At 38.2% G+C, this 14,897-nt stretch overlaps 1 protein-coding gene across 3 annotated transcripts in view; it reads left to right on the top strand.

The window, feature by feature from the left end:
• Nucleotides 1–738: 738 nt before the first annotated feature.
• Nucleotides 739–14,897, top strand: part of LOC128657353 (zinc finger protein with KRAB and SCAN domains 3-like) — an 86,892-nt gene continuing 72,733 nt past the window's right edge. For 2 of the 3 annotated variants that reach the window (XM_053711667.1, XM_053711669.1), the window contains exons 1-5: nucleotides 739–868; nucleotides 8,123–8,179; nucleotides 8,374–8,521; nucleotides 9,203–9,283; nucleotides 10,430–10,528. In XM_053711667.1, coding sequence (XP_053567642.1) covers nucleotides 791–868; nucleotides 8,123–8,179; nucleotides 8,374–8,521; nucleotides 9,203–9,283; nucleotides 10,430–10,528 — 463 coding nt within the window. In that variant the 5' untranslated portion in view covers nucleotides 739–790. The remainder of the gene's footprint in view (nucleotides 869–8,122; nucleotides 8,180–8,373; nucleotides 8,522–9,202; nucleotides 9,284–10,429; nucleotides 10,529–14,897) is intronic. The other variant, XM_053711668.1, reaches the window with a different exon arrangement.

The raw sequence follows: 14,897 nt of genomic DNA, 5'->3' as shown, positions 1-14,897 counted from the left end.
ATTTTTAACAATTTATTACTATCTTAATGGCATTAAAAGAGGTGAAAAGTGAGGTGTGTCATGAAGCAATTTAACTGAATATGAAGAGGAAACCATGTCCCAGAGCAATACAATATTTATAATTATATGAAGCACAAGCACAGTTGTTCAGAGGATAGTAGGTATAAGGACCAGTCTTACAGCACATGTAGTAGGGCAAATACTTACTTGGTGCACAGTATTTGTTGTTTCCTCACTTAAGCAGCCTCCCATGATTTGTCATTTTATCCTATGATTAAGGTAATATAGGGGTTATCTGATTCAAGGGCAGATTCTGGTTTGGGCATAAATAGCAGATGAAGAACTGAGGGGCAGCAAGACAGAGCTACCAGTTTGAATAATCCCATAAATTGCAAAATGACTGGTAACCAGGGAGCTGTGGCACTTAATGTTTTACATCTGCTTCCTGATATATTAAATAACTTGGCATATTTATGTGTACAGTCACCTTCTCTTGCTTCTCATGGTCCTAATATTAAATAACTGTGTCTCTCCATAATGTTTGACAAACCTGGTATGTAAAGATTGTCACATTTTATCACTTTATGTTATCTGCTCTTCATGCAGCTGGTCACATGTGTTTTATTATATTGTAAACAGGTTTAATATCACATAAACATAATTTTTACCATAATATAAATGTAAGGAAGAACTCTAATTATTTCCCATCTCTCACGTTGCAGTTTTTCCTTTGTTCTCGCAGGTGTCACGTTTATTATAACATCTGACTTAGTCACTGACGATAAACAAGATGAGCATATACAGGAAGCAAATGGCAGAGCAGTTCCTGAGTCAAGCCCTGGGCATCATCTGCCTGCTGACCGGAGAGGTGAGAGCTACTAGGGAATGTCATGTGCTGTTTCTGATACACCAGACCATCTCACTGACCCTAACTTCAGCTCACCCAGACCATCTGACTGACCCTAACTTCAGCTCACCCAGACCATCTGACTGACCCTAACTTCAGCTCACCCAGACCATCTCACTAGCCCTAACTTCAGCTCACCCAGACCATCTCACTAGCCCTAACTTCAGCTCACCCAGACCATCTCACTAACCCTAACTTCAGCTCACCCAGACCATCTCACTGACCCTAACTTCAGCTCACCCAGACCATCTCACTGACCCTAACTTCAGCTCACCCAGACCATCTCACTGACCCTAACTTCAGCTCACCCAGACCATCTCACTGACCCTAACTTCAGCTCACCCAGACCATCTCACTGACCCTAACTTCAGCTCACCCAGACCATCTCACTGACCCTAACTTCAGCTCACCCAGACCATCTCACTGACCCTAACTTCAGCTCACCCAGACCATCTCACTGACCCTAACTTCAGCTCACCCAGACCATCTCACTGACCCTAACTTCAGCTCACCCAGACCATCTCACTGACCTTAACTTCAGCTCACCCAGACCATCTCACTGACCTTAACTTCAGCTCACCCAGACCACCTCACTGACCCTAACTTCAGCTCACCCAGACCATCTCACTGACCCTAACTTCATTTTACTAACCCTAACTTCATCTCACCCAGACCTTATCACTATCCCTAACTTCATCTTACACAGACTTTCTTACTAATTCCAACGTCAGCTCACCCAGATAATCTCATTGACCCTAAATTAAAGGGACAGTCTAATTGAAAAAGTTTGTTTAAAAAAAGATAGATAATACCATAATAACCCAATTGCCAGCGTTGCATAACAAACACTGTTATATTTTACTTTGATTACCTGTATCTAAGCCTCTGTAGACTGCTCCTTCTCTCAGTGCTTTTTACAAACTGCCATTTTAGCCAATCAGTGCCGGTTCCTGCATAACTCAACATGAATGAGCACAATAGTGTGTATGTGTGTGTGTATGTATATGTATATATATATATATATATATATATATATATATATATATATATATTTGATATTGGAGTAGCCGTGTTAGTCCAGAGATTTAGATATCAAAATAACAAGATTATTGCATTGAGCAATGATACTTTTTTTTTTTTTTATTGGACTAACTATACATTAGTATCTATCTATCTAATGAACTAGCACTGTCTGGCTGTGAAAAGCACTGAGATAAGAGGCAGCCTGCAGAGATTTTGAGTTTTAGCGTTTATAAAGTATAGTAATATGACAATTTTGGTTATGCAAAGCTGGGGAATGGATAGTAAAGGCTTTAATCTATCTTTTTGTGGATCTTCCACGCAAGAGTCACTAGAGAGGGAGGGAAAAAATAAAGACAGCCAATTCCGCTGAAAATAATCCACACCCAAAATAAAGTTTAAATCTTATAATGAAAAAAACTGAAATTATAAGCAGAAGAATCAAACTGAAACAGCTGCCTGAAGTACTTTTCTACCAAAAACTGCTTCAGAAGAAGAAAACACATCAAAATGGTAGAATTTAGTAAAAGTATGCAAAGAAGACCAAGTTGCTGCTTTGCAAATCTGATCAACCGAAGCTTCATTCCTAAATGCCCAGGAAGTAGAAACTGACCTAGTAGAATGAGCTGTGATCCTTTTGAGGCGGAGTTTTACCCGACTCGACATAAGCATGATGAATTAAAGATTTCAACCAAGATGCCAAAGAAATGGCAGAGGCTTTCTGACCTTTCCTAGAACCAGAAAAGATAACAAATAGACTAGAAGTCTTTCGGAAATTCTTAGTAGCTTCAACATAATATTTCAAAGCTCTAACTACATCCAAAGAATGCAATGATCTCTCCTTAGGATTAGGACATAATGAAGGAACCACAATTTCTCTACTAATGTTGTTAGAATTCACAACCTTAGGTAAAAATTTAAAAGAAGTTCGCAACACCGCCTTATCCTGATGAAAAATCAGAAAGGAGACTCACAAGAAAGAGCAGATAATTCAGAAACTCTTCTAGCAGAAGAGATGGCCAAAAGAAACAAAACTTTCCAAGAAAGTAATTTAATGTCCAATGAATGCATAGGTTCAAACGGAGGAGCTTGAAGAGCCCCCAGAACCAAATTCAAACTCCAAGGAGGAGAAATTGACTTAATGACAGGCTTTATACGAACCAAAGCTTGTACAAAACAATGAATATCAGGAAGATTAGCAATCTTTCTGTGAAAAAGAACAGAAAGAGCAGAGATTTGTCCTTTCAAGGAACTTGCAGACAAACCTTTATCCAAACCATCCTGAAGAAACTGTAAAATTCTCGGAATTCTAAAAGAACGCCAAGAAAAATGATGAGAAAGACACCAAGAAATGTAAGTCTTCCAGACTCTATAATATATCTTCCTAGATACAGATTTACGAGCCTGTAACATAGTATTAATCACAGAGTCAGAGAAACCTCTTTGACTAAGAATCAAGCGTTCAATCTCCATACCTTTTAAATTTAAGGATTTGAGATCCTGATGGGAAAAAAGGACCTTGCGACAGAAGGTCTGGTCTTAACGGAAGAGTCCACGGTTGGCAAGAGGCCATCCGGACAAGATCCGCATACCAAAACCTGTGAGGCCATGCTGGAGCCACCAGCAGAACAAACGATCATTCCTTCAGAATCTTGGAGATTACTCTTGGAAGAAGAACTAGAGGCGGAAAGATATAGGCAGGATGATACTTCCAAGGAAGTGACAATGCATCCACTGCTTCCGCTTGAGGATCCCTGGATCTGGACAGATACCTGGGAAGTTTCTTGTTTAGATGAGAAGCCATCAGATCTATTTCTGGAAGTCCCCACATTTGAACAATCTGAAGAAATACCTCTGGGTGAAGAGACCATTCGCCCGGATGTAACGTTTGGCGACTGAGATAATCCGCTTCCCAATTGTCTATACCTGGGATATGAACCGCAGAAACTAGACAGGAGCTGGATTCCGCCCATACCAGTATTCGAGATACTTCTTTCATAGCCAGAGGACTGTGAGTCCCTCCTTGATGATTGATGTATGCCACAGTTGTGACATTGTCTGTCTGAAAACAAATGAACGATTCTCTATTTAGAAGAGACCATGACTGAAGAGCTCTGAAAATTGCACGGAGTTCCAAAATATTGATTGGTAAACTCACCTCCTGAGATTCCCAAACCCCTTGTGCTGTCAGAGACCCCCAAACAGCTCCCCAACCTGTCAGACTTGCATCTGTTGAAATTACAGTCCAGGTCGGAAGAACAAAAGAAGCCCCCTGAACTAAACGATGGTGATCTGTCCACCACGTCAGAGAGTGTCGTACAATCGGTTTTAAAGATATTAATTGAGATATCTTTGTGTAATCCCTGCACCACTGGTTCAGCATACAGAGCTGAAGAGGTCGCATGTGAAAACGAGCAAAGGGGATCGCGTCCGATGCAGCAGTCATAAGACCTAGAATTTCCATGCATAAGACTACCGAAGGGAATGATTGTGATTGAAGGTTTCGACAAGCTGAGATCAATTTTAGACGTCTCTTGTCTGTCAGAGACAGAGTCATGGACGCTGAATCTATCTGGAAACCTAAAAAGGTTACCCTTGTCTGAGGAATCAATGAACTTTTCGGTAAATTGATCCTCCAACCATGATCTTGAAGAAACAACACAAGTCGATTCGTATGAAATTCTGCTAAATGTGAAGACTGAGCAAGTACCAAGATATCGTCCAAATAAGGAAATACCACAATACCCTGTTCTCTGATTACAGACAGAAGGGCACCGAGAACCTTTGTAAAAATTCTTGGAGCTGTTGCTAGGCCAAACGGCAGAGCCACAAACTGGTAATGCTTGTCTAGGAAAGAGAATCTCAGAAACTGATAGTGATCTGTATGAATCGGAATATGCAGATATGCATCCTGTAAATCTATTGTGGACATATAATGCCCTTGCTGAACAAAAGGCAGGATAGTCCTTATAGTTACCATTTTGAATGTTGGTATCCTTACATAACGATTCAATATTTTTAGATCCAGAACTGGTCTCAAGGAATTCTCCTTCTTTGGTACAATGAAGAGATTTGAATAAAACCCCAGCCCCTGTTCTGGAACTGGCATAATTACTCCAGCCAACTCTAGATCTGAAACACATTTCAGAAATGCTTGAGCCTTCGCTGGATTTACTGGGACACGCGAAAGAAAAAATCTCTTTGCAGGAGGCCTTATCTTGAAGCCAATTCTGTACCCTTCTGAAACAATGTTTTGAATCCAAAGATTGTGAATTGAATTGATCCAAATTTCTTTGAAAAATCGTAATCTGCCCCCTACCAGCTGGGCTGGAATGAGGGCCGCACCTTCATGTGGACTTGGGAGCTGGCTTTGGTTTTCTAAAAGGATTGGATTTATTCCAGACTGGAGATGGTTTCCAAACTGATACCGCTCCTGTGGGTGAAGGATCAGGCTTTTGTTCCTTATTGTGACGAAAGGAACGAAAACGATTATTAGACCTAAATTTACCTTTAGATTTTTTATCCTGTGGTAAAAAAGTTCCTTTCCCTCCAGTAACAGTTGAGATAATAGAATCCAACTGAGAACCAAATAATTTATTACCCTGGAAAGAAAGGGAAAGCAAAGTTGACTTAGAAGACATATCAGCATTCCAAGTTTTAAGCCATAAAGCTCTTCTAGCTAAAATAGCTAGAGACATATACCTGACATCAACTCTAATGATATCAAAGATGGCATCACAAATAAAGTTATTAGCATGTTGAAGAAGATTAACAATGCTATGAGAATTATGATCTGTTACTTGTTGCGCTAAAGCTTCTAACCAAAAAGTTGAAGCTGCAGCAACATCCGCTAAAGATATAGCAGGTCTAAGAAGATTACCTGAACATAAGTAAGCTTTTCTTAGAAAGGATTCAATCTTCCTATCTAAAGGATCCTTAAAGGAAGTACTCGCTGCCGTAGGAATAGTAGTACGTTTAGCAAGAGTAGAGACAGCCCCATCAACTTTAGGGATTTTGTCCCAAAATTCTAATCTGTCAGATGGCACAGGATATAATTGCTTAAAACGTTTAGAAGGAGTAAATGAATTACCCAAATTATTCAATTCCCTGGAGATTACTTCAGAAATAGCATCAGGGACAGGAAAAACTTCTGGAATAACTACAGGAGATTTAAAAACCTTATTTAAACGTTCATATTTAGTATCAAGAGGACCAGAATCCTCTATTTCTAATGCAATTAAGACTTCTTTAAGTAAAGAACGAATAAATTCCATTTTGAATAAATATGAAGATTTATCAGCATCAACCTCTGAGACAGAATCCTCTGAACCAGAGGAACCATTATCAGAATCAGAATGATGATGTTCATTTAAAAATTCATCTGAAAAATGAGAAGTTTTAAAAGACCTTTTACGTTTACTAGAAGGAGGAATAACAGACATAGCCTTCTTAATGGATTTAGAAACAAAATCTCTTATTTTAACAGGAACACTCTGAGTATCAGATGTTGATGGAACAGCAACAGGTAATGTAACATTACTAAAGGAAACATTATCTGCATTAACAAGTTTGTCATGACATTCATTACAAACAACAGCTGGAGGAATAGAAACCACAAGTTTACAGCAGATACACTTAACTTTGGTAGATCCAGCACCAGGCAGCGTTTTTCCAGAAGTATCTTCTGACTCAGTGTCAATCTGGGACATCTTGCAATATGTAATAGAAAAAAACAACATATAAAGCAAAATTGATCAAATTCCTTAAATGACAGTTTCAGGAATGGGAAAAAAATGCCAGTGAACAAGCTTTTAGCAACCAGAAGCAATAAATAATGAGACTTACATAATGTGGAGACAATAGTGACGCCCATATTTTTTAGCGCCAAAAAAGACGCCCACATTATTTGGCGCCTAAATGCTTTTGGCGACAAAAATGACGCCGCATCCGGAACGCCGCCACTTTTGGCGCAAAAAAACGTAAAAAATGACGCAACTTCCGGCGACACGTATGGCGCCGGAAACGGAAAAAAATGTTTGCGCCAAAAAAGTCCGCGCCAAGAATGACGCAATAAAATGAAGCATTTTCAGCCCCCGCGAGCCTAACAGCCCACAGGGAAAAAAGTCAAATTTTAAGGTAAGAAAAAAATTGATTTATTCATATGCATTATCCCAAATATGAAACTGACTGTCTGAAATAAGGAACGTTGAGCATCCTGAGTCAAGGCAAATAAATGTTTGAATACATATATTTAGAACTTTATATAAAAGTGCCCAACCATAGCTTAGAGTGTCACAGAAAATAAGACTTACTTACCCCAGGACACTCATCTACATGTAGTAGAAAGCCAAACCAGTACTGAAACGAGAATCAGTAGAGGTAATGGTATATATAAGAGTATATCGTCGATCTGAAAAGGGAGGTAAGAGATGAATCTCTACGACCGATAACAGAGAACCTATGAAATAGACCCCGTAGAAGGAGATCATTGAATTCAAATAGGCAATACTCTCCTCACATCCCTCTGACATTCACTGCACGCTGAGAGGAAAACCGGGCTCCAACCTGCTGCGGAGGGCATATCAACGTAGAATCTAGCACAAACTTACTTCACCACCTCCATAGGAGGCAAAGTTTGTAAAACTGATTTGTGGGTGTGGTGAGGGGTGTATTTATAGGCATTTTGAGTTTTGGGAAACTTTGCCCCTCCTGGTAGGAATGTATATCCCATACGTCACTAGCTCATGGACTCTTGCTAATTACATGAAAGAAATATACTAATCCTTGTACCCAAGACCCCTCCCACCATAAAGAAAATCCCAAGCATACAAAGCCCCCTACTACATGACCTCTATTGCAAAAACTCCCCCCTGAACCGAAAGGCCCCTCTGCATGATCCCAGCTGCAAAAAACCCTTAATACCCAAGGGACCCCAGCACTGAAGCAACCTCCTATTAACCAAGGGCTCAACCCCCCCCCCCATCACATCCTCTCAAACTGTATATCGTACATTAATGAATGATCCAGTAATGTCTATATTCCTGATTTCATGTCTTCAGCAGCTTTTATCCTTAGAGGTCCCACAAAATGATCCACTATATATTATTCATTTATATGTTTTGTGATGATCAAGAGAAGGAAACTACTTTTAGTCCAGGCAAATGGAGTCTGATGATTTTCTTGTGCATATTATAGGAATACACCATTGTGAAGAAGACCTCGCGCAGCATCATTCAGCAGCTGAGCAGAGAGGTGAGTACTTCTAGGAAATGTGACATTATACCTGCACCAGGGCACAGTGACTCACTTTACTGACCCTGTGTGTATTTCCTACCTTCTCTCTGTGTCTCTGTATGTTCTCAGTAACATTACTTTGGCTCTGTCAGTAAAAGTGTGTGACAGAACCAGTCCCGGTGTCAGCGCTGAATGAGCTGTGTGTGTTTCAGGTGCCTATAAAGTGTGATGATGTTGCCGTGTATTTCTCTATGGAGGAGTGGGAGTATATAGAGGGACACAAGGAGCTTTACAAGGATGCCATGATGGAAACTCACCCAACACTAAGGACTATGGAGATCCCAGGAAATGAGGGCTCAGGTAACGCGGTGTAGTAATAAATATCTCACTCAGGAAATGCACTTAAACTACTGAAGTGACCAACAGAGAGTAAATCTACAGTGAATCAGTCATGTGTGAGCTAATGAAATATCTTGTTATAAACAAGAAATAATAAAAAATAAATAAAAATGTAGAGGCATAAATTTATTTTAAATCCAGTTATATTTTCATCTATATAAATTCATATTAAAGGATTAGAAAAGTCAACTTAAAAATGTTCTTTGTTTAACTTGCAAAACATTTATGTAATATAAATGATAAATATGCACTTACTTTTTTTTATAAAACCGAAGCTTCTAAGACCGTAAAAAAATATATTTATTTTATTGGTGTGACGTGTTAATTGCCAGCCTACCCGAAAGGGCTGTCAGACTAAGTATCTAAAACTCCTACCAATGCATTCACATTTGTAATCAAAATCTCAAGCATGGGCACAGCTAGGTCTTCTTTAAACTTAGCCGACTTGGGGCTAACTGTGGTCACATGACCGCTACAGCAGTGACGTCAGTCAGGAAACTCCTGATTAGAATGCGCATGCATTAAATTACTGAATGCCAGAGTGCATGCGTAACCTGTTGAGAGCTTCCCGGAACTGTAGGGATGGTTTGTTTTTGTTCTTTAAATTTTTTTGATATATTTTAAGATTTTTTTTATAATTAGCAGATCACAGGGATGAAAATCTAGACACAGGAGCACATGCTGAACAGAACACTAAGCCAGTGAAGACCCCATCAGATTCAGGTGAGAGATCTATGGCAGAAGCTACTTTTAATGTTGTTGGTTTTTTTTACAATTTGAAACCTAAGATTCTGAAATGATTTAAAGGAGCATGAAATTAAAATTTTTTATTTCATGATTCAGATAGATCATTAAATTTGAAACCACTTCCAATTTACTTAAAGGGACTGGAAACCCCAAAATTGTCTTTCATGATTTGAATAGGACATACAGTTTTAAACAACTTTATTTATATCATCAAATTAGCTTAATTATCTTGTTATCCTTTGTTGAAAGAACAGCATTGCACTACTGGCAGCTAGATTAACACATCTAGGAGAAAAATGTGTGCAGGCACCAATCAGCAGCTAGCTACCATTAGTGTAAGAGATGTGCATATCACATACCACATTTGAAAATAGTAGTGAATTCCAAAGTGTCTTAAAATTACATGTTCTGAATCATGCAAGTTTAAAGTGATGGTAAATCCTAGTGTTTGTGAAACGCTAGGATTTACCATTGGAACAAATAAAGGGGACTTTCATTCATGAAGTATAAAATCATTCTGAAAGCTCCTTTATTTGTTTGCAACGTTCGCTGCACTGAGCTGCTAAGGTAGCCCACGGCAGAACGCTATTATTTGGCTGAGAGGTGACGTTTCCTCCTCTTAGCCAATAGCCGTGCGGGAAATCCGGCTTGGCGCCGTACACAAACGCTAGTATTTACCATCACTTTAATTTTGACTTTCCTATCCCTTTTAATTCTCTTGGTATCTTTTTTTGAAGGATCAGCAATGCATTACTTGGATATAGTTGATTAAGAAAATTAGATGATAAAAGTAAATTGCAAAGTTGTTTAAAATGTATTTGTTCTGTCTAAATAATTACATTTTAATTTTTACTTTACTGTCACTTTAATTCTTATTACTAATTATGTAAATGATGGACCTGAAGACAAATTACAATCATGAAATACTGATGTGTTGTGGAATATGACTGTTCACAGAGTTACTTAGGGATACAGTTCACAGTGGGGTTGACACAATGCAGATATTTATTTATTTATTTTTCCTGGATTGAGTTATTTATTTGCATAAAACCAGATCTGTGTGAGATAAATGCACTAAAATCTAATTAACAAAATCAAAAAAATATTTTTAATCTCTATTAGAACTAACAAGTCACAGTGATGATAATCTAGACACAGGAGCAGATGCAGAGCTTGTTCAGAATATTCAGCCAGTGGAGACCCCATCAACCGTCTCTGCAGGTGAGTAATTTATGGCAGAAGCTTCACAATTTGAAACTTAGATTATAAAATAATTTAATCCTCATTAATAACTGTAAATAATGAACTTCAGTAAAGAGAGATTACAATGATACATTTTATAATGTTTTGTATTATTTTACTAATTGGGAGCAGTGTTGAAATAATCATTGTAAATAATGAGAAAATATATGGCCGCACTAATGATAGTGCTGGACAAAAACAAAATTCATGCTTACCCGATAAATTTCTTTCTTTCCGGATATGGTGAGTCCACTACATCCTCAATTACTGTTGGGAATATCACTCCTGGCCAGCAGGAGGAGGCAAAGAGCACCATAGTCAAAACTGTTAAGTATCACTTCCCTTCCCACAACCCCCAGTTATTTGACCGAAGGTAAATGGAGAAAAAGGAGTAACAGAAGGTGTAGAGGTGCCTGAGGTGTTAGTTAAAAAGAACTGTCTTACTATAAAGGGCAGGGCCGTGGACTCGCCATATCTGGAAAGTAAGAAATTTATCAGGTAAGTATACATTTTGTTTTCTTTCCTAAGATATGGTGAGTCCACTGCATCATCAATTACTTTTGGGAACCAATACCCAAGCTAGAGGACACAGATGATCAGGGAGGGACCTAAACTGAAGGCACCACTGCTTGAAGAACCTTTCTCCCAAAAGAAGCCTTATGCGAGGCAAAAGTATCAAATTTATAAAAAGAAAAAAAGAGAAAAACAAGTTGCAGTCTTGCAATCTTTTCCACTGAAGCTTCATTTTTGAAAGCACAAGAAGAAGAGACAGCCCTAGTAGAATGATCTGTAATCTTCTCAGAAGTTTGCTGTCCAGCAACATATTTAGCAGAAATGGAGCAGAAACCTTACTATCTGAATATTTAAATGTCCTCTTGCTTTTTCCCTGAAGGAAAAGAATGGCAGATAAAGCCGCGGATATTGAGAGAATACCTGAGCTGCAAAATTTGCAGGCAAATACACTCCTACAGGAGATTTAGAGGAACCGCTGGGCACTGCATGTGACGCCATGAAGGCTTGGGACGTTTAAGGATAAAGCTGTGGCATTGCCTAAACAGCATCATCCTGAGAGACATGAGGCTCAGAAGACAACAACCTAACTACTTTCATTAGTTAAGTGAAAAACTGCAGCACAGAATTGCATATGTAAATACTCTCTAAAATAAAACATCCTGAGAGACATCAGGCTCAACATATAGCGTTATTCTTGCTAAAGATCTATTCTAATGTGAAGGATAGATATGCCTATAAAAACAATCTGATCGTCACGAGCCAGAAGCATTTATTCCTTAGGAACAGAGTTCTAGGAAGGTATGCACATATTTCCTTTTAAGAAAAGACTTAAAATCTTAAAAAGGATTTACTCTAGTGGAATACAGTCCATAGTAGCAGGATCCGGATCCATAATGCAGAGAAAAATATTTAGCAAGTATACTTACAGTATATAAGTTACTGCCCATTTAAATGTTGAACAAGGCGCTGTCCCTCATCCTGTTCTTTAAGACAAAAATTCACCCAACGTATATATAACATTTTCACATCAATGACCAGTTCCCTCTATATGGCATTTATATTGATCCCTAAGTAGAGGAGAAAAAAAAATGCAGCAATTCGAATTAAAAACAATCTTTTTAAGACCTCCATACCTCAGTCAGTGACTGAGGTGCCTACCTTCCCACTTGAAACGATCGGTGGTGCTGAAAACTGCACAGCTGTGATAAACCAACTTGCTCTCAGTCGCAATGGCTCTGTCTCTGCAATGTAAAGAGAGCGTCACGTAATCGGCTATGAAAACTGCGCCACTAGTAATGAAAGCGCGCGCTTCCAGCTGACAGCAAAGATAAAAAAGAAACTAAGCCGCTTTTCTGACTGAGAAATCTGTCAGAGCCGGCTGAGAACATCACAATTGTGCGATCAGTTCCCAAACACTTTGTAATAATAAAAACAACAGATGCATTTCAAAGACCAAAAATTTACTCCTGAGCCACCAAAAAAAGTTAACTCCTAACACTTAAGGGATATTAACTTAGTCTCTACTGCCACATGCATATTTACGTGCCTGCTCACTGCCCAAAGAACATCCTAAACCTAGGATTGTAATCCCACAATAGCTGCAGCTTGAGAAATTGGGGTAGATTTAACCCCTTAAATTCCAGCCTCCTATCCCCAGAAAACAAAAAGGCACTTACTTGCACATCTAGCTGTCCGGCAGGAGGACAGCTCACCTGGTATGAGAGGAAGCCACTCCTCACAGAGACCTGTGGAAAAAAGAGAGAACCGAGTAAACCTACTTGGCTTTCTATACAAGGGCAGCAAAATGTGAGGAAAACGCAGTGAGGCCCACCCCACAAGTTCCTAACTGCTTAAAAGCCACCTCTGCCCTACTGAAGAGACTAACGTGGAATACGGCTAAACCCAATCTTGAAAAGAATGATCTGGCTTTCAAAATAATAAAATCTTGATTAAAGCGAAATAAATAAAATCTTCTTTAGACACCAAAACTTCACCTCCTCCTTGCACCGCAGGCAAAGAGAATGACTGGGAGTTGTGGGAAGGGAAGTGATACTTAACAGTTTTAACTGTGGTGCTCTTTGCCTCCTCCAGCATTGATGATGCTATGGACTCAACATATCTTAGGAAATAAATAAGCAATATCGATTGACAGCGCTAAGATTAGCACACAACTTGATTATTACAAGTCCATGGTAAAAAAAAAAGATCCAAAGAAAGATTAGCGTGACAGACATCACAACACGCACATATACATACACACAAAATATAAATTTATATATATATATATATATTATACATACACACACACACACAGATATTTTGAGCCTCTATGTTAATAATTGTGAAGAATATTAAAAAAAAAAACACATAACATACCACAATATAACTGCTATGGGCTTTAGTGCTCATGAAGACCTGACAATTTATTTATTTTATATAAAATATTATTTATAATTATAAAATAAAATCTTATGATTTATTATTTTTAAGAACCTCTATAATAATTTTTATTAATAATATTTTATGTAAAATAAATCCATAATGTACCCTAATAGAACTCATGTCGGGTTTAGCATACATGAATAATTATTTTACTCCTGTCACATAAGTTATTTCTGTTGAGGTACATACATTCTACATGTGCTCTAAACCAGAAAGGAGTTATATGAGGGGCTTTATTTATTTATTTTAAATAAAATGTTGAAAAAATCTTATTAATAAAAATAAATAATTACTTTAGAGGTTCTTATAAATTCTAATAAATCATTTATAATAATTAATTACATTTTTAATATTTTTGCTATTTATTAATAATTATAAATATTAGTTTGTCAATATTTTATATGAAATAAATACATTATGCATTTTAATACAACTCCTGTTGGGTTTAGGGGAAATTGCTATTAAAGCACAAAAGTTCTTCATGTTCGCTAAACCCGACAGGAGTTATATTAAGGTAACTAATGTTTTTATTTCATATAAAATATTGGAAAAATTATTTATAATTAGTAAACATATTAAAAAGAGATAATTCCATATTATAATGATTTATTACAATGTATAATAACCCCTCTAAAGTATTTTTTTTATTAATAATTGTTTTCAATATTTCATATAAAATACATTCTGCATCCTGTTAGGTTTAGCGCACATGAAGATCTTATGTGCCTCAATAGAATTAGTCATGTGTGTTAAACATGACAGGAGTAAAAGAATTCTTAGTGCGCTGAACTCAACAGGATAAAAAGCAGGAAGATGTTGGAAGTAGCAAGCTAACATAACTCCCTCAACAGGGGGGAGGAAATCTAGAATGCTTTAAATGTCTATGCTCTTCCTTTTAGCTTTCAAAATAATAGAGAAGTGTAGTTTCCATCTAAAGGGGAGGAGAGTCCACAACTTCATTTATTACTGTTGGGAATTATGAACCTGGCCACCAGGAGGAGGCAAAGACACCCCAACCAAAGGCTTAAATACCTCCCCCACTTCCCTCATCCCCCAGTCAGTCTTTGCCTTTCATCACAGGAGGACGGCAGAGAAGTGCCGAAGATCGGAGTAGTCTCTTATGGAGGGTAGTACTCTTCTAAATGGGACTAGAGTTTTAAGTAGTCCTGTCAGCCTCTTAGTGAGAGCCTGGGTGAAAGTTAGAGTCCGGAGATACAGGGAGAGTCTTTCTGCGAACTCATCCCGACTCATTAACAGCTCCACAAGCAATTGGCGTTGACAAGTTTCGCTGCCTGCTTTTTACACTCAAGTCCATGTCAGCAGTGAGGCTACTAACCTGTCACACTTGAAGGGCCATGTTCCTGTTCCACGGCATAGATTCTGGTAAGATCGT

Source organism: Bombina bombina, chromosome 4, assembly GCF_027579735.1.
Source record: "Bombina bombina isolate aBomBom1 chromosome 4, aBomBom1.pri, whole genome shotgun sequence".
NCBI lineage: Eukaryota > Metazoa > Chordata > Amphibia > Anura > Bombinatoridae > Bombina > Bombina bombina.
This window is presented reverse-complemented; position numbering and strand designations above follow the sequence as displayed.